Source organism: Lytechinus variegatus, chromosome 8 (genome assembly GCF_018143015.1).
Source record: "Lytechinus variegatus isolate NC3 chromosome 8, Lvar_3.0, whole genome shotgun sequence".
Taxonomy (NCBI): Eukaryota; Metazoa; Echinodermata; class Echinoidea; order Temnopleuroida; family Toxopneustidae; genus Lytechinus; species Lytechinus variegatus.
The window spans coordinates 9,805,514-9,826,935 of NC_054747.1; the positions used below are offsets into that span (position 1 = coordinate 9,805,514).

The following is a 21,422-nucleotide window of genomic DNA, read 5'->3' on the forward strand; positions in this document are numbered from 1 at the left end:
TCCTCGATGATATAGTGACAATTAAGCTTGGTTTCACACACTTTCTCGTGAAATCAGTGTTTACTGCAACTACTTTCATTTATCTTTAAAGGGATATAGTAATTCCTACTGTCTCGTAAACAGATCTGTGAACATAATATAGAGCAGTGAAAAATAGAGTGCAATTCACATATTGTAATTGTATGCATAGAATAAACTATTTCAGCTTAAGCATACATAGCTTTGTAATACATATTCCTATATTTAGTAGCCTTTTATAGGCAAAATAAACCTTCACAATTGTAAGGGATCCCCCAGAAACTTTCAAGGAAACCAAAACCCCAAGCAGAGAAGCAATCTTATTTGAAAGAGTAAAATGAGAGGGACAATTTAAAAAAAGTTTCATCAAAATCAGTTATAAAATAAGCAAGTTATGGACGTTTAAAAAGTCTTGTACTTTCCATAGAGATCCTCAAATTGGCAAACGAGCTTCAAAATGGCTGATTTTGTTGACAACTCTCCATTTGTTTTGTACACAAATTTTCAGATTTTCCCCTTTATTTTACATATTTCACATTATCTTCTCCTGACCTTGACATATGTGGTGTGAATTATATTTTCCCATGACATATGTTGTGCTTAGAAGGAGGCAAGATGCGTTTGCCAATTTAAGGATCTCCATGGAAAGTACAACAAGATTTTTCAAACTCCCATAACTTGCTTATTTCATAACCGATTTTGATGAAACTTTTACTAAATTGTTCCTTTCATTTTACTCTTTCCAACAAGATTGCTTCTCTTCTTGGGTTTTGGTTTCCTTAAAGACTGAATATCACACAGCTTTTCTTGTTTATTTTTGCTCAAGCAGGATACTAAAATATGGTATTCAAATAGGAAACAATGTGATTGTTTTCTTTACAAAATTGCATTTTTCAAATGTGTTTTGTGCAGAGGAAATATTCAGGTCTAATGAATATTGAGCAGGCAGTGTGTACATTAGTTGGGCAGCATACATAAATTGCTAAGTAAACTAGTCTTACTTATTTATGAGGACCAATAATGAATCTTAATTTCATAGGTGGCTTCTTTCAACAAGATCAACAGTACAAGTAAAATTGCCTCTGAGACTATTATTTCCGCAATATCTATTTTGAGATGAGCCAACACGATTTAGGTCACATTTCACAAAACAAACAAGAGCTAGCTTTTACACATCGGTGGACTGCTAAGAGCTACTCTAGTAGTAATGTTTGCTATTCTCAATCTTTGAGGGGATTTGCAAAAAAGTTGCAGTCAATTCTTAGTCAAGTCTGGGTCCTAAGATCCATCATATATCCTGCCATCGATTGAAGGGGGTGTTTCACAAAATTATTTTAAGTCTGATTAACAATAACTCTTAAATTCGAAATTGCATGTGGTCTAAAATAATAATATAATATACTGCGCCATCTATCTAGAGATAATCTATTCCAAGGCGCATTGTTAAGATTATTATTATCATTACCCTAGATTTAGCTCAAGCAGCCTTCAAGCACTCGGTGCATTTCAAGGAATTAATCCTGCTGGGTACCCATTCACCTCACCTGGGTTGAATGCAGCATAATGTGGGTAAATTTCTTGCTGAAGGAAAACACGCCATGGCTGGAATTCGAACCCAGCAATCATCATGGATTCACAAAATAATGCACCATTGCAATACAAAGACCACGCTCATGGTATATGAGATTATGTGTTAACTCTCGTGTTAGAACTTAAGCATGACTATAATTCAGACTTAACTACATGTGAAACGCCCCCTTTGCCTGTTTTTGCAACAGACAGAGTACATTCATTTTCAACAACTAAAATTAATCAAGACTTGCAATTGAGAATTTTACAACGAATTCTTGCAAACCCCCATCAAATCCTAATAACAGTGACACTTTCACAGGCTGTTTAATTACAGATGCAAATTCAGTCAATCTCATTCCTTGTCAAACATGAAATACTACTAGCAGAACATCTCATGCAAAGGACTGAAACAAATAGGGCAGGGATTTAGCATGGCTAAACACATAGTTAAATATTCTCCACCTAACGTAGAAAATAAATCAATTCCTACATGACAAAATCCTGCTTGATTTTTCCCTGGCAAGAGTAAATTTCTTGAGGAATACATTGTCTTTTTCATCAACGAGATAAATGAACACTGACTTTGGTATGGTTGCTTGGTTAAAATAAAACATTTCTCCTATCAACATTGCTACGATATAATGACATTTCAAAATATTATTTACCAAAAAATATGTTTTCTTCTTCTGATCTCTCCTTCAGCCATCCCTGGCTACTGGAAATTGCACCGATTCTGGCAATTGTTTCCACTTTCTACGACACAATCTTTTCTTCAATAAGTACAATCTGTGGATACATGGGCATATACACGGAATATCCACATACCTCAAATTATTGAGGGTCTACACCAAAAAAAAATAAAGATCATCATCGATTCACAAAATTCCAAACAAAAATCGCTGTACCAGCCAGCACTTCTAAAATGATATCTAAAAAATGAGCTATGGATCCACAAAATAGTGGCATAGTCACTGCTAGCAGGGAGTGAATGAAAAATTGTTGCCTGCTTGCGACACTGGCACAGTGACGTCCGAGGTGTCCATGCTATCATCGTACGAGGGCGCTTCAAAGTTTTGCGGCACCTGATTTAACGTTGTATCATAATGAAGAGGGGCATTGCTGCCCAGCGATGTTGCCTGGTTGAACTCATTGTGACATTGAATAAGCGACTTGTTCAACGAGGAATCGTCGTTGATTGCGTACTGTGGAAGAACGGGGTGCTGTTGCGCTTGCTTGTAGGAGTCGGTTCGGTTGGGAGCGGGAGGGCGCCCTTCAAAGCTGGGCTGCCGTTCCAGCTGCATCCTGCCAAACTGTTGGCTGAGTTGCGACTGCTTCTGGAGTTGTTGGCGCTTCTGCATCAGCCTTTGTTGCATGAGCGTGCGTTGTAAGGTGCGTTGATTCGGTGCAACCTGGTTCGGAAACTCCCTGGGCATATCCTCAAGACTTGATTTGCCAGCAAGTGATGCACTGTGTGTGAGGTGTCCAGGGGGCTCGGTATGACCCCCTTGCTTCATGGCGTGCATGCGGTTTTGCCGCCGTTCCATAGACTGGACCTGAGCCGGAAAGCGGCGCCACGATACGGATTCTTGTTCCACCTGGCAGGACGGAAGATTTGTCAAGTCAGAATTGTCCTTGCTGACTTCTGTTAGCTGCTGTCCACTGAATCCAACTATTTGTAATTGATTAGAATGATCAGCTGCAAGACTACATGAATTCATATTCACATTTGTTTTCAGTTGCCTGTCTAAACTAGCATCTGTGTGTCCTTGTGCTAATGGAGTTGTACTGACCTGTCTATATGACAGTCCTGTTTGCGCAATGAGCCCATCAGAGGCTCGTCGACCCTCTCGGAAGCTGACAGGCGAGTGGCTTCCAGAGCGGTCGAGCGATGCTGAATGATGGAACATTGCCTGTGGTGGCGCAGGTGGGATAATTGGTTCTGCCTGCTGCTGCGTCAGATCTGGTGAATTGCAATTTGACGGGAACAGTCTATCTGAGAGCGCTTGAACATGGGCGAAGCTCTGCGCAACTTCCATCTCCTCTTGCGAATCAAACGAAGCGGACAGTTCCTGAGGTTCAATGCCAAAATCACTCAAACTCGGCGCCATGCTTGTTGGTATATCATACGACTCTGCGAGCGAGGGCGTTCTCTGCGATTTAAAATGTTCTATTGACTCGACCTTCTCCATTTCATTCTCGCTTTCCGGCAAGTCTGCTTCTACACCCTCGTCGATGGACGTCACCACCATATGATTTGGGGACATTGAGCGCACCTTTCTGACGTTCATTCTTGGCAGAGGCTCAAGTAACGCCCCACTTACAGCTGGAGGAACTGGAACCATCTCCCCTTCGCTAAATATACATGCGGTCGGTTGAAGAGGAGGTTCTTTCCTCTTCCGTTGCAAAGCACACTGCGCCGACTCTGACACGATCTGTTGCGTAGGCTGCTGTATTGGCTGAATCGGTCGGAATCCGAGCATCTGCTGCGAGGTGTTGACGCAAGGTTGTTGTTGGACCTGAATGGCATTCCGTGCATTACTGTTTCGTTGGTGGGGAGTAATGTTCGTGAGGTTGCCACCATGAGTTCTCATTATTGCATGATCCGCGATTGAACTTGGTCTACGGCTGCGGCTGTCCACTCTACCTTCGACCGGAAAACTGCATCGATGTAATCTTAACCTCTCAACTAGGAGGTAGTAGATGGCTGTGTAGTGATCATAGGCATCTCTCCGTAATGACTGTCAAGAGAAGAAAAGAATAAAACATTTATTTCAAATAGACATATCCATCAGTAACATATGAATAGGATCAAATTTATTATCTCAAATCTTTTGTTGTTGTTGAATAACTAGATATTTCTTTACTGAAATGAATCTATCCAACAAATTAAAATTCACAATCAAAAATAATTTTCAATCACAAAGATGTGAAAAATAATGAGTTAGCACCCCTAAAAAGCAACAAAATTTATTGGTAATGTACGTGGTGTCCTATCTATATCCCAAGTTTTTGTCCCCAAGAGAAACTTGAATTTACATTTCAAAAACAAAGATGTTCCACATACATTTAATTTTTTCAGATAAAAGAGTTTGTTGCAAACTAACAGGATAGGTAAAACAGTAAGAAATTCCTGGCAGTTTGAACTTGGGATTACTAAATAAACTGGTTGCAGATAAAAATGAAATTTGCCTAAAGAGGTCCAGGGGATAGGACTAAACACGTATAAATTACAAATCAACCAGTTTAAGGGGCGGTTCACCAAGGACAAGAAAGATTCTTACATCTACGGTCTTTTGCTGATCGATTCCAAGGCTCTGCATCAGTCTCAGAGCCTGCTCGTTGAACTCTCCTATGGGCTTGGGGATCTCTGTCACGGGGCTGACTGGTTGGGTAGCAGGCACTCCGCAGTCCGCAAACCACTTGTGGGACTTGATCTGGTCGATGGACAACCTCTTGGCCGGATTGAGGACCAGCATGTGCCGTATCAGGTGCTCGCATTCTGGATGGGGAGGAACAGGAAGAGGTCAGGTTCACTGAATGCCAAAGGCACAAGAGATTGCTTTGCATGGTTTTGTCTCTTTGCCATCAATTGATTGCCATCAATTGATTGCCATCATTGAATTGCCATCAGTAGCAGGTTTCAAACTACTGATACAAGCTAAACAAGAATGCAATTTCAATGGCTGCGAGCACGGTTGTCATTGATTGTTAGCAACCTTTATTGATGTTCAGTTAGCTGAAACAGATCCAAGCTCAAGCAACAGAATCTTCTTCCATGTATGTAGGACATTCAAATTTCAAAACACTTTAAGATCTACCTCAATATATTTGGCTATCCACTGAAGATTGAATTTCACGATACACAGATGAATATTCCTGGTTGTACGACTTTTAGTCGATCCAGTGACAAATCTCTTACTATAATTCAGTATTCATTTCCAATTTATAAAATGAAATAAAAAAATAAAACAAACATGCCAACACAGCCATTCATCTCCATTTACAAAATCAACATTACTTTGATTTGATTTACCTTGTGACATGAAGAATGGTATCCTGAACTTGCCAGCTAGGACCCTCTCCTTGAGTTGTGGTAGAGTGTTGGCATCGAAGGGTAGAGCACCACAGACCAAGACATATAGCACAACACCAAGGCTCTGCAAAAACACATCAAGAACAAAAATAAAATATCAATTGTAAGACACCATAAAAGGTGTCCGGGGAGTGTTTCACCAAAATTTTTGTCTAACAAGTTGTCAGATATGACAACTTTCCTTGATTTTGATTGGCTGAGAAGTGCTCGTACTGTGGTAACTAACTGTCTGATCAAATGAGACTTGTCGGATGAAACGTCCAGCAAGTCCTTTCAGAAAATGCTCCCCTGAGCTGCTTGGGGCTATTTCTTTCACCGAGGCTCTATAAAACACATCAAAGAAAAAATGTATACTTCTTATGAAAAACTGTAACATAGATCACAGTAACATTGGGATGTCTCTATCAGCGAAAGTTCAGACCAGCATCTTTTCCTGTCATGTCCTTTTGTTTATAAACAAACAAAGACAATTAAATAGCTCTTCTTCAGAGCAAAATGGATTTTCAGTTGGAACAAAAATATTTTTCATTGAAAAGGCGGGACTTTGGGAACTTTAAAAACCAAAGAGAACAAAATGCTCTAATTCTCTTTGATTCATGTTGTCTATATTTCACCCAGAAAAGATTATGACTGAGGAGAAGCTAGGTTTAAATTAAATGCCAAACAAATAAAACTTAATACCGTCAGGCACGTAAAAGGGTCTTCTTTGAAGGTCACACAGACTCTGATGATCTTAAATTGAGTATTATGACATTTTGCAAATGTCACGCAATCATTGCTTATTTCACACACGGAACAGTGATTAAAGCTGTCTTCTAAGCCCTGGGATTTATCTATAAGTTTGCACTATATTTTGTCTTGATACACATATTGTACATTGTAGTTTCTTCCCATTTCTACATATCATAACTATAGTGGATATTCTTCCAAATTCATATTCATTGTAGTTGTAGTGGTAGGAGTGGTAGCAGAATCAACAGCAGCAGCTGCTGTAGTAGTTGTAAGAGTAGTTGTAAAAGTAGCAGCAGCAACAGCCGTAGTAGTATATAGCAGCAGTAGTTAGCAGAAGATTCAGTTAGTACATGTAGAAGAAATCAGTAATACCCCTTTCATAAACCCAATTATGCGGCTAATAGCAGCATAATTTGGTCGTAAAATTGGAGGAGGACCAGAGTTATCCGCATTATTTTGATGCTGCTATTATCCGCATAATAGCAGCATCGGGACAAGATTTTGAGTTTATGAACGCATTTCCAAATAATGCGGATAATTGCCATGGTGCGGTCACAAGGTCACCCTTTTCCAACACAACCGCATCGGAGGGGGCGTGTCCAGTTGTCATGATGATTATCCGCCTTTTTCAGGACGGGCGCTCGTAAAAATAATGCCGCTTATTTTCGGAGTTTATGAACGCAATTTTTATTGAATTATTCGCATTACTCTTAGGCGGCTAATTGGAGGATAGGTTTATGAAAAGGGTATAAGAGTGATCTTCCTTCTTATTTAGACAAATTTCACCCACTTGGACTAGAACTGGAAAAAACATTTAACTTAATAAGAAGACCACTTTTAACACAATGGAGTCTGCTGAACAAAAGGAAACCACCGTTCTAATCACTAAAATTTAGCTACCTCATACAGTTTTACAAACTCTATATTGAATAACAAGGGCATCAATCTGTGCGGAGCCAACACACCAAAGTGCAGACACATTAATTTAATGCTGCCTGCTAACTGCACAGTGCTTGGGGCCTAAAGCAAAAGGAGACCATAGTTCTGCACTTGAATGACGTAATGTCAACATATCAGCGTTTGCTCCGTCGAGTCATTAGCATATTGAAGGGCACCAAAAGAGAAGAAGTTTTTCCCCCCAGCATCCCGAGAAGTTTTTTTCTTTCTTTTGATGCAAAGCAGCCAGGCTAGCTGCCTGCACGCCTGTGACCTCAGAGCGCCTCCTTAAATGTCAATTTTCTCCACATCTTCAACGGGGAGAGAGAAAAAAAAAACTAGGACAGTGCACATGTGCGGCTGCTAGATGACATTTCAGTGAAATTGAAATTACGAAACGCCAAATACTTTTTTCCCTTGCGCTCTGCCATCCTTTTTCTTCATCTTAGAGCATCCCTCTTTCATTCTCATTCCCCCATCTGATGTACTTGTAGTCATTTCAGGAACACTGATTTATAAGTTCTTTGTAACTTTTCAGTGATCCTTCCACTATTCTTAAATATACTCACTTGTGTTATAATGTATTTTATTGAAATATTTATACTTCTTGATTAGTATGTTTTTATGAAGATCGTGGTAAATAAAGTTTCAATTTCAATTTCATTTGGGGTTTTCTCTTCATACCCCTTCTCACTGTCATTTCTCTCTTAATCTGTGTTTCCAGCTACTTATTCTGACAATCAAACTATCTGTCCGTCCGTCCATCCATCCATCTTGTGGGATCCTCCATTTTCACAAATTATAAATCACAATTTCTTTACACATGATTATTTTTTATGTAACTGTTTTATAACATGTCTTTCTCAAGTTTATTTTATGACATTGTTATAATTTTTTATGATGTTGACTTGTTATGATTGTATTTATTTGATTTATATTTTGTTGAAAATGAAATAAATGAAATGAAATGAAAATCTATCTATCATCATCTATCTATCTATCTATAACTCTGTTTATATATCTAATATAAAGTAATGAACAACTTATGCACTTAATCAGTTGTCAATCCAATTGTTTTAGTTCTTGGTAGAAATTTTTTTAATAAACCAAATTTCATATAATAAAATACAAATATATGACATCATCAGTTTATTGAATATTCATGAAGACGTGCCTAGAACCATTTCACCCGAATAATGCAAATCTTTGAAATTCAATAACTTCGTTATTTCTTATCATATTTTGATCAAATTTTCGGCTTTTTGTTTTGTGAATTTCACTCTATTTATTGAGATATGAATATTTTCAGCCTGGAGTATCCCTTTAGCATTGTCCAATAAGTAATGAACATCTTGGTATAAACCAGAATTCAATATAAAAAAATATAACATAATGTGCTTCTCTACATATTACCCCCAAACTATGCAAAGTTACACAAATTTATCCTGCACCGAGGGAAGCAAGGAATCTCTAAATGAGAAATGTGTTGTAATCGGTAGGATCCCGTCACGTGCAGTGCAGAGATTCCTTCTATGTGCTTTATCATGTCCATCCACGGAGCTCAGTTACACGCAATATTCCTTCCTCCTCGCAGCGAAATCTATCTTCCACTCAGTTACCATGGTGACGCAAGAGAACGGAAGACTTCCATTGTGATGTACGGGGTAAATCTACTCCCACAACTTCTCTTCTTATTTCTCTCATTTGCATATTCCATATCCCCCACCTACACTCCCTTAATTTCTTTCTCTCTATTTCACCTTAATTATTCATTATATCCTCTTTTTTACCACCAATTCTTAATGCATGTTTGCGTGTTTTGCTTTCAACGTTTCATCCCCCCCTTTCTCCCACGCAAAATTGCTTTCTCATTTATCATCCACAACTTCTTTTTTTTTACACAAGCATTCCATTTATTTAATAGCAATGCTATTACCATTGGTACTATTCTGACAATTGGGTTATCTTTGATGCTGTATAATTTATAAAAAAAGATAAAAATATAACACATGATAAAATAGAACCAATATTATAGGACAATCTCACTGTACTTTTCTTTACCCCCTATCCACTGACCATTCTCCCGACCATTCCCTCTCCCCCCATCCCTTTCCCACTCTCTTTCTCTATCTATGTCTCTCTGTCTTTCCACCTTTCTCCACCCACTTCTCTTTCTCCCTCTCTCCGTAACCCCCTCTCTTCCCCCTCTAGCTCCCCCTCTTCATCTCTCTCTCCCACTCTCTTCTCCTTGCTCTCTCTTCTCTTCCCACTCTCTCTTTCCATCCCTCCATAACCCCTAGCCCTCCTCCCCCTCTTTCCCCTTCTCTCCTCATCCTGTCTTTCTTCCTCCCCCATTCTTCAAATACCAAAGTTCATCCCGAAGAGCATCATCCCTCATCTTCCGTTCCGTCTTTTTTTCCCTTCCACCACACCATCAATCCTTCCCCCGTCGTTCAGTAAGACACCGTCCATCCGAGGCTGCCTTCATCCCCTCGAATGATCTCATACCAACACAACGGCGAGCTCCTACGTAAGACATGACGGTTACAGGATGTTTTTCATGTCAGTTCCTCAATGGAAGCCATTCAAGACAAGCCGTTAGCTCTAAAGGGAATACGAAAACAACACAACAGACACATCGGCATAATGCCACAGCCCTCATTCCAATTCGTGTGAAACAAGTAATAGCAATACCACGTTTTCCGTAGAAGACTTGTTTACTTCTTAATAGGCATATACTCTCCCAAAGCTTATTCCTCAGATGAAAAGATTATATGGTCGCTTGGGAAGCCTTCAAAAGATATACTCAGAATATCATTTCAATATATACCCATTATCTAAACTTAGCTTCCTTATTTTTTATTCTGTAGATTTTATTTCCGTTCATAAATCTACTACTAGACTAATAGAGTGAATGTGTAGTCATCTGAATGTAGTGTTCCATGAATTGCCCTTGGACATCTTTTACGCACAGTCTTGTAAATAAGAAGAAAAATAAATATACCACTTTCATATTGTATGGTTCTATATTAAATCTGTTCAAATCAAGATATGCTTATGTGATCGTGGGAGTTACTTTATATACTCCGCTCTAAAGTTCATATTTTACTTGCCTCATGTTTGACAAAATTATATTGTTCAATTTTTCATCCAATTGAAAAGAATTGGAATATCTGATATTCAATATCGTGAATTGAATGTGTGGCATCATACTACTGAAAATGCTAGCAAATGTTTGAAATACCATAACTTTCTTTTGACTCTACATCTGATTTTGAAAAGTAGACCTATGGCTATAATTATGTCAACAATAAAGTTTAAACTTTCTTTTTGTTCAGATTTCTTTCCATTATTTTGTCCTCTCATTCACAATGGCAGAACAATAGACCAGTTCGTAGTTCCTTTCTGCGCATGATCAAAAGATTCTACGCATGATCAGAAGAAGGTCATTTGCACTAAAGTGACATGGTGCTTTAAAATCTAATGAGATAAGCACCAACTTTGATGTCTTGATTATTCATATATTCTTTTGAATTGTCGTTTTCATTTACATCCACAAAAAACAATGCTTCCACGAACGACTAGTATTTCACAGTTTGTCAAGTACATTGTGCAACATGCTAAGATATGCATTCAAAGTAGGAATGCAACAAATACCTTCATTAAGCGTTCACTGGTGTGCTATTCTGGTCACCTGGTCTATTCAATTCCTTCATCCTGCTAGGTAAGGCAAGCTTACGTAATATCTTGCTTTGAAATCTGCCTATCATGATGAAAGAAATGAAAGGTCATTTGACCAAAATTGCCCATGAAGTAATTACGAACTGGTCTATTACCGGTGGTGGATAGATGCATTCAAGCTTGGTTTTCTTTTTAATTCTCTCTCTCTCTCTCTCTCTCTGCACTCATTCCTCTTCGGAACCTTGAGCTAATCGAGGGGGTGTTTCATGGAAAGCTTAGTCAGTGATTTTCCCTCTCTAATTTCCTCTAATCCAATCCGAGGTAAGGACCTATGCAGCTCGCATGGAGGAAATCACTAACAACTGTTCATGAAAGCTCCCCCTGAATAGATCAAACCTTGAAAAACTTGTCATCCCTGCGAAGGCCAACTGAACGAGTATGAATGGGCGCAAGGACCTTGCTACAGTTGGCAGTAGATCAAGGCAAGATACGTCACAAGTAGTATATATGGTAAGGATAGACCACTTTGGTGATTGACAGGTGTCAATCACAATGGTCAATCAATACTTGATGAATAGATTACTCCTCAACTTGGCAATGAATGGGACAGTCCTCCAAGTAGTGAATAGGATAATCTCCTACTTGATTAATCCCCTACTTGGTAATGAATGAGAAAAATCCTCTATTGTAATGAATGGGGTAATCTCCTACTTGACCGAATGGGTTATCTGGAGCTAATCTCCTACTTGTAACTGAATAGGACAAGTAATGAATAGGGTAATTTCCTCATCCCAAATGAATAGGACAAGTAATGAATAGGGTAATTTCCTCATCCCAGATGAATAGGGCCATCTCCTCCTCAATGAATGGGATAATCTCCTACTTGACCAAAAATATCCTACTTGTTACTGAATAGAGTACAGATTAGGTGGTGGATGAAGACAACAGAGGTGATGCGCAATCCCTCCGTTTATAATCAAAATATTTAACCTCGAAAAAAACAATTATTCAGATCGAGTGTCCATTCGAAGAGCAGGAATGTATCAATGTTGTCGATAGACTCGGGGCACTTAATCATTTGGAATACTGTCTTATTCAAGTTTGTATTTCTCGAGATCGAAGTTCAGAATATCTATATATTTACAGAGGGTAGTAAATCGGATCAAATCGTCAAAGTTTATGTTTGCAAGGATTTGATTGAATAAAACAACAAAATACTTTCACTCTTTTGTTTAAGCAAGGTAATTAATATTATCATCATTATTATTATCATTATTATTATCATAAACACAAATCCTCTTGGCAACACGATTTTCAAGTGTCATGTATGCGGCGCCCCTTTATGCCCCTTTTCCGTTTATTTTCAAAATCCTTGAGGAAACATTTCATGCAGTGCCAATAACAGCAAGATTATCACAATGTTGACAGAGGTTCGTAATTGATGAACATTTATTGTTTGGATAGTGTGACCGATAGAGGACGTTGCTATATCATTTTAGAATAAATTTGTTTGGAAACTACTTTCAGAAAAGTTTAGACTATCTCCTTTACAGTAAAGTAACATTGCAAATAGAATCTGTCAATTTCATTTCGGCCTATACGATGTGACATACATTGGTCTGTTTGGACGGCGTTACGGCAATGTTACGGCGGCGTTAGGTGGCGCTAGTGGCGCTAAGGCGCATCTTATGATAAAGTTAAAGCAATATAAAGTGGTAATGCAATTGTTGCACTATCATTTACAAGCTTTACATCTACGAGTCAACATGAATACTCTCTCAAACCGATTTGCGTGTTCCCTATGCGATAAGACGTACAGTCGCAGGTTTGACGTGAAGAGGCACGAACAAACTGCGCATCGAGAAATGGAAATGGATGAGGAACCGAATGAGACTGAATCTGAGAATGAAGACTCCAGTGATAATGAAAATACCATAGAGGAAGATTCTAAAATGATAGAATCAGACAGCGAAGAAGAAGACAATGGAGATCCTGAAGACAACATGGTTTATCAAGAATGGTTTAAACTGGCTCTAGCAGCAACCGATGAGATGAGAAATGAAAAATACGAAAAATATATCTCAAAAGGTATGGGTGAGGAAGAAGCTCGAGAGAATGCCCACGCAAAAGTTTTATGGGCAGTCAAACGAATATTCTTCGACCACTACTCTTACTTCTTGCGACATAGCTTGTATCTTGAAGAAGATGACACCAATCTTGACATTCTATCTGACATCAAAGAAAGAGTAGATAATGGAATGGATATTCGGAAAGCAGTTCAACGCGTGTTGGCCAGACATGGAACAAAATTTGATGTCCTATTTCAATACCAGGAAGAAGAGGAGGATGAAGAAGAGATGGAAGGGATTGAAGAAAGCGACAACTAGTGCACATAATTATACACAGCAAACCTTGTAGACTGTAGAAAGCTGTACCTGTATTATGATCATGATAAAATGATATTTTTCCATCATATGCTGATACGTTCCAAGAGAGTGACCAAATATATTAATACGAATGTACTTTCTGATACCTACAGATTTGAAATCTGCATTGCTTGTTAATATCTTGTTTCATACTTGAATTAAAATAACAAAATTTGCTGATGTGAAATTTATTTTTGCAAGTGTTTTTTCTCCCTTTCTTGTGCTTTGTTGTTGGACAAATTGATGTGATTAAACGCCTTCTATCAACAAAAATAAAAATTTATTTCATGACTTTGCCGTAACATTGCTGTAACGCCGTCAAAACAGAACAATGTACGCTGCAATGAAGTGCTTTCAATCATGTCACCTCTACCAATATTTTTAAGAGTGTACGAATGTATATACAACGCTTCCATAAACGTACCCAGACATATAGCCGAGCTGAAATTATTCCAAAATGTTGTAGTACTCTCAATCAAATACGGGAGTAGAAAGCTTACATCATAATCAAACTTTTATGAAAATTTAATTGGTCTTGTTTCAGCGGTTTTGAATACACACCGTGTTACACAGCAGTGGTGCATTTCAGACCATTCCAAGTTTGCAATATATATATATATATATATATATATATATATATATATATATATATATTTTTTTAATTATTATTTTTTTTAATTTTTTTTAATTTAATTTTTTTTTTTTTTATTATTATTTTTTTTTTGGGGGGGGGAATTAATTCAGCCGTATATCAGAGGGACTTTTTTGGGACTTGCTTTATGAAATTGACAGATTTGACGATGCGATTGAGCGCCTTAGTTCTAGTTGCAATGTTATTTTTCTGTAAAGGAGATAGTTTAAACTTTTCTGAAAGTAGTTTCAAAACAAATTTATTCTAAAATGATATAGCAACGTCCTCTATCGGCCACATTATCCAAATAATAAATGTAATAGTTCATCAATTACGAACCATCTGTTGGCAATACAATTCTTTCAATGGAATAGATTTTCTGAACATCTACATGTACTTCATCAAGTATCATAGTTCAGTCAAACCCTCTGTCAACATTGTGCTAATCTTGTTGTTATTGGCACTGCAGGATTTTGAAAATAAACGTAAAAGGGGCATAAATGCACGCAGGGACGCCGCATACATGACACTTGAAAATCGCGTCGCCCTGAAATCTTGTGTTTATAGTAATAATAATAATGAGAATGATAATAATAATGATGATAATAATAATGATAATAATAATGATGATAATATTAATTACTTTGCTTAAACAAAAGAGTGAAAGTAATTTGTTGTTTTATTCAATCAAATTCTTGCAAACATAAATTTTGACGATTTATCCGATGTACTACCCTCTGTAAATATAATTCCCATAAAAATTAGATATTCTGAACTTCAATCTCGGGAAATACAAAATTGAATAAAAAAGAGTATTCCAAATGATAAAGTGCCCCGTGTCTATCGTCAACATCGATACATTCCTGCTCTTCGAATTGACACTCGATCTGAATAATTATTTGTTTTCTCGAGGTTAAAGATTTTGATAATAAACGGAGGGGCATACAGGGTCATGCGACAAACAATTGGAAGAAGTGTTAACCCCCACTATCCGATAAATAGAGAGTGTTTGTTTCTGCTAGAGTGTGTGTGTGTGTGATAAATTTTCACAGACATGTATCTATGAGAAATTATGATATATATTTGGGACCGACATTTAACATCATATCTTCAATCACCAAACTTCATCGAACTCATTGCCAAATGGTAAATTGTGATCCTCCTATATACCGCAACCCCATGACGCCGTTAGACGCCGCAACGCCACACTGCTGGAATAATATGAGGGAATGAAGTATATTCCAGCTAAACTCTCTTATTACCCCCCCCCCCCCCCACAACTCCACGATAATGACGATGCTGATGTTTCGCCGTAGATGCTGCAACGCCAAAATAGTGGCAAAATGGCGGAATGAGACGTACCGATTGGGTGACGGCTATCCTGCATAAAACCATGGAAACAGGAATGTTAAAATGTAAGCGACCCCCTGAAATTATGTTTACTGTGTAACCAATAATACTATTCTACTCTAACTTCATGACCATCGAGGGCCACTAATCAATGATGCATCCCTATGATCACCTTAACCAAGTGTTTCACAAGGTCACCATTAATTCATAATTGTCCAATTACAACGTGGCTGCTTGCAGGTGTCTTGAAAACTATTTAATAGCTTTATCCAAAACCTAACAAAGATGAGGCTGCTTGGCAAAGACCTGTCGGCATCCAAGACCCCACTCAAAAGAGTGAACTTGACCAACTCCCTACCCTAATTATATTGTCCCATCATCAATCCCTACTCTCCACACATTACAAAAAATCCCCATCTCCAACTTGACCGCTTTGTCTCAGACAGTGTTGAAAAAATATTCCATTCCCTTCATTACAGTACGAATGATGCTTTCTTGTAATACATTTCATTTTCTTCTTCCATTATTACAAATAAACGATGACTCTTCGTCTTTGACTTCATTAAAATCAACAAAAACCTAATTAAAAAAATTAATATTACCCTATTCATAACTTGTCCTATTCAGTAACAAGTAGGAGATTATCCCATTCATTGAGGAGGAGATGGCCCTATTCATCTGGGATGAGGAAATTACCCTATTCATTACTTGTCCTATTCATTTGGGATGAGGAAATTACCCTATTCATTACTTGTCCTATTCAGTTACAAGTAGGAGATTAGCTCCAGATAACCCATTCGGTCAAGTAGGAGATTACCCCATTCATTACAATAGAGGATTTTTCTCATTCATTACCAAGTAGGGGATTAATCAAGTAGGAGATTATCCTATTCACTACTTGGAGGACTGTCCCATTCATTGCCAAGTTGAGGAGTAATCTATTCATCAAGTATTGATTGACCATTGTGATTGACACCTGTCAATCACCAAAGTGGTCTATCCTTACCATATATACTACTGACACAAGTACTTGAGAACTATAGTAACTAGTATAACCATAGAGCTATTCTGTAATAACTTTATGGTATAACCATGGACCATGCTTGTTTTTTTTCCCCTCATTGTTTTTTTAGCATTTTTTTCCCCCTTGCATAATTATACTTGAAGATTTTTAACTGCAGATATATGTCCTCAAGTCATAGTGATGGTCAAATGACAGTCTCTGCGTGGTCAACCTCGTGGACGTGAACCTCAAAGGGGCCTACCAACCTTCAGAATCTGCAAGAATTCATTTTATACAAGAGAAAAAATGCTGGAAACAATCCTACAGCCATACACACAGGGTTTTTTGCTTAACTGAAGCCATACACACACATTAATTTTCAGATGGCCTAATGCCAATTTGTCCAATTACCAACTTGTCTACTATCATTTGGTCTACCATCAGGTCATCCACTATCCACATGATCATATTGCCATTCCGTTCACTCGCCATTTCACCTAATTACCAGTTGATCCAATAGCGATTTAGTCCATACAACATTTGGTCTAATTGGACTATGTGTTCATTGGGAAAAAGAATAAGACCAACCAATGTATTAGACCAACTGGTTATGGGACGGAATGGTCATAGACAAGCTGGTGTTTAGACTAAGTGATTACTGGACCAAATGAGTATTTGACCGAATGGTTGTTAGTCAAAATGTTGGACGGAATGGCCTTAGACTACGAAGGTAGATCATGTGATGAGTGGACGAGTTGGCAATAGACGAATTGGCAATTACCCACACACATACAGGGTATCAAGGAAATGCTTCCTTTGGTAACCCACACAAAAGGATTTTACACTGGTGATTTTTAATATCAAATGTAATAAACAGGACTTTTCGTCTTTAATAATGCCATGTGGAATGCAACGTGCAAGAGTCAACATGACGTTGCTCATGATACGCAGGAATGTCATGACTATGGGGAGGTCAACGAACATCCACTTGACTTTCACGTGCAAAGAGGCCTACTGACTCTTCAGAATCTTCAAGAATTTTTCCATACAAGAAAACAAAAGGCTGAAAACAGACAGTACACAGAAGAAATACTTGCTTTATCGTGACGCAACATGCACACGTCCATGAGTTTGACCATTTCCAAGAATTGAGGACATACCTACACTTAAGAATCTTCAAGTATTAGTATGCAAGAGAAAAAAATTATTAAAAACAACCGGCAGAAAACAGCAAATCTGAGTAAATGTAAGCCGTGCACACGCAAGATCTATGCAAGAGAGTCATGACGATACACGTGACAACTACACTTCAGAATCTTCAAGCATTTTTACATACGAGAATGAAATGTTGAAAACAATGAGCAATAAACAAGCAAAACCTACATCGTTTTAGATCTATAATTAATGAAATGGATTTTTTATAGAATCAGCAAGGTTCTCAAATATCTCATTGATTTTTACATAACAGAAATGTTTGACAAATTTGATTCTTGCACTCTTATCAGTCTCCTTGTAGGTTTACTCCCAATATCACTCAACATAGAAAAAAATATATTTCATTTAATCTTATAATCCTCTAGTTGTTTCCCTGTGGGTTTCTTTTTGTTATTTTATTCAAATTCCAATTTTTTTCTATCCATGCATGCAGAGTCCCTAAAATTTATAAATATTTAAAGTAAACTTAAGCTCATGACTCTTTTTTAGCGTTTGAAGCCATGGAAAATATCAGCAATTATTTCAAAAGTCTCCAATTTTGGCAATAAGATTTTAAAGACTTTCAAATCCTTGTCTTCAAATCTTATGTGGCGCAGCATGTTAATTTGTGTGTTTTTAACTTTTCAATAATAAAATTTCCTGAACATTTGTATTGATATTGAAATACTTTCCCAAGTATATTCTAAAACATCCATATAAAATTTCAAATGTATTGGATTACGTGCTTCCACCAGAGAAGGAGGTATGATCAATAAAACAGGTAAAACATGCCTGCGCATGATTTAAGAATGCAATGCCTTAAAGTAAACAGCATTTTATGAAAATATAGCAGTACAAACTACACGCATTGCCAATTTGAAGAGAGAGATATGATCAAATGGTCCGTAGTATATTAGGGCCTTAAAAATCTTACACAACTTATAAATAATAATTTCTACTTAGAAAGCCAATGAAATCACCTCCATGACCAGACGGCCTAATTTTGCCTGAGAAAAATAAGGCATCCCAAGACATATCAATTAAATGTCTGCAGCAATGGGATGAGATATGGAAGGATTCTATTTATCAACTTGTATGTAGGGCAATTGACCCAATGACATTTCCTTTAGACGTTTATGGTCACTCATAGGAGAAGGGCAGGGGGAGAAAATTGGAGTAAATCGAGTGGGATAAAGGGCATGCGAGGTGGGCGAGAAGATGGCAGAAATGTCAGATTGACAAAAGTAGAGGGGGTGGGGGCCGGGGCATTGGAGTGAGATTATCCGGCGGAGAAACACGTACTTATCCATGATACTCCGCCCCCTTCCTCCCGTGAAAAAAGTGTGCCTACATTTTCTGATGGAAAATAATGGAGAGGTCTAGCTTGGGGAACCCAGTGATCGGGTTTTCAGTTCTTGTGCTAAAGTTTACATGGATGAATAGGATGTTGAAATAGTTTTTGAATTCATATACATATGAGAATGAATATTTAATTAGCATATAATTAATTGGGAGTGGATAGCAAAGGCAAGCTTCTTAAATTTGCATCTGGGATATCACCGAAGCTATGAGCTCCCACTTTACAGGAAGTGGGAATGTTGATTCTATTTTTTTATATTTTTAAATGGGAAATAATACTGTACTCGTGTAAATTCAAGCAGCAAATCTATTGTTCGGGGGGAGGGGGGGGATTGTGTCATGTATTTTACACCCATGGAGCAATATCAATGTTTCCTCAAAAGCTAATACACTTTTCATAAACCCATCCTCCAATTAGCCGCCTAAGAGTAATGCGGATAATTCAATAAAAATTGCGTTCATAAACTCCGAAATAATCCACACTATTTTTACGAGCGCCCATCCTAAAAAAAGGCGGATAATCGGCATGACAAACTGGACATGCTCCCTCCGATGCGGTGGTGTTGGAAAAGGGTGACCTTCTGACCGCACCATGGCAATAATCCGCATTATTTGGAAATGCGTTCATAAAGTCAAAATCTCGTCCCGATGCTGCTATATGCGGATAATAGCAGCATCAAAATAATGCGGATAACTCTGGTCCTCCAGACCAAATTATGCTGCTATTAGCCGCATAATTGGGTTTATAAAAGGGGTATTAGGGCCTATAAATCTATTCCTGTATCTAAAGAAGTAAACAAATGGCATGGAGTTGGCTTCACTCAACAGAAATGTGAGAGGAGCATGCATGGTTTTTTCTTATTAATGGTTTGGCAAAAACCTATCAAAAATTATATAGAGTTACAGATTTTTTTATTCATAACTTTGTGACGTCACATGCGGATAGCACCCACATGTGTCAAGTGATATCAATATCATTGGATTCCGTTTACTCGGTCTACATCCAATTTTTTTACATTAAAAGTCTAAATTACCATGTTACAAATAAGTTTGAAAGACAATGGAATAAACTACACGCTTTTATGCTGGATCCATTATTGTCTTCGAGTTCATTTCTCATGTAGGGAGAGAAGTCTTCTTGTAAAGAGGTAGGGAAAAGGAAATAGGGGACATAACGCACTAATCATTAACATTATTCTTTGATAATTGTTACATGTATATCAGAAGAGCCACATTTAAATTCATGAAATTGAGTGCAGGATTTGTCCTGCACTCAATTGGAGAGATGCGATGACCTACCAGGAGGTGAACGGCTAGTTTGATGGATGCGGGTATACGTAATGCCTTGCCTTGGCTCGGAGGAGAATGCGAGAGATTTTCAATCAATAAGCTCCTGCGTTCGATGACGCATTGTCCGTGGTTTTAAAACAGCCAGCAGTGTCTAGTCACCCCGCTCCAGTTTCGGCTTTCCCTCCTTCTTCTCTTTCTGTGCGGCTTGTGTCTTTTGTTTTTTCTCTTCTTTCATTCTATCTATCTCTCCCCCTCTCTCTCTCTTCCATCTTTTCTCTCTTCCATCCTTGCTCTCTTCATCCTTTCGGTCTTACATCCATTCTTAATCTTGCTCTCTGAGTTTATCCCTCTCTTTATTTTTCTTTCTCCCTCTCGACTATCTCTTCTTCTCTCCCTTTCTGCCTCATTATCTTTCTCTCTTCATCTTAAAGGGGAAGTTCACCCTGACAAAAAGTTTATTTGGAAAAAATAGCAGAAAAAATAATAAAAAATATTGCCGAAGGTTTGAGAAAAATTCATCAAATAATTAAAAAGTTATTAGAATTTCAATTATTTGATTTGTGACGTCATATGCGAGCAGCATTCCTACAGAGCGAATGATAAAAAATAAATGAAATGTCATTTTCTCAGAAAATTGAAAATGGTTTTCACTGTAACTTTTGTATATCAATAGACAAATCATTCCACACCCGATCATGAAAAGAAAACAAAATTAAGTCATCAGGAACCATACAAAATTTGAAATTCATACATTTTATATTATATAACACATGGGGCAGCTGCTCGTTTATGACGTCACAAATCCAAAATTTTGAACTCTAATAACTTTCTTACTCTTTAACAGATTTTCCTCAAACCTTCACAAATTTTTTTACTTTTTTTTTCTGCTATTTTTACAACAAAATTTTCTTCAGGGTGAACTTCCCCTTTAAACGTTTCTTCTTTCCCCTGTCTGTTCCTCAACCCCTCTTTCTTCTTAGCTCTTCATATTCTTTGGTCCTCTGCTCGGACTCACATTCTGCTTCCACTTTTCTCTCAACTTCATTCTCCCTACTTGCCTCTCTCTCACTCTCTTCCTCTATCCTCTCACTCTAATCATTCTCGTTCTTGTCCCCATCTTCCCCTCTTTCCATCGCT

General features: G+C 37.8%; 1 protein-coding gene across 1 annotated transcript in view; it reads right to left on the bottom strand.

Annotated features, from left to right (window-relative positions):
- Nucleotides 1-718: 718 nt before the first annotated feature.
- Nucleotides 719-21,422, bottom strand: part of LOC121419950 (serine/threonine-protein kinase SIK2-like) — a 60,704-nt gene continuing 40,000 nt past the window's right edge. Inside the window, exons 6-8 of the mRNA XM_041614445.1 lie at nucleotides 5,624-5,747; nucleotides 4,872-5,089; nucleotides 719-4,328 (exon numbers count right to left, since the gene is read on the bottom strand). Coding sequence (XP_041470379.1) covers nucleotides 2,565-4,328; nucleotides 4,872-5,089; nucleotides 5,624-5,747 — 2,106 coding nt within the window. The 3' untranslated portion in view covers nucleotides 719-2,564. The remainder of the gene's footprint in view (nucleotides 4,329-4,871; nucleotides 5,090-5,623; nucleotides 5,748-21,422) is intronic.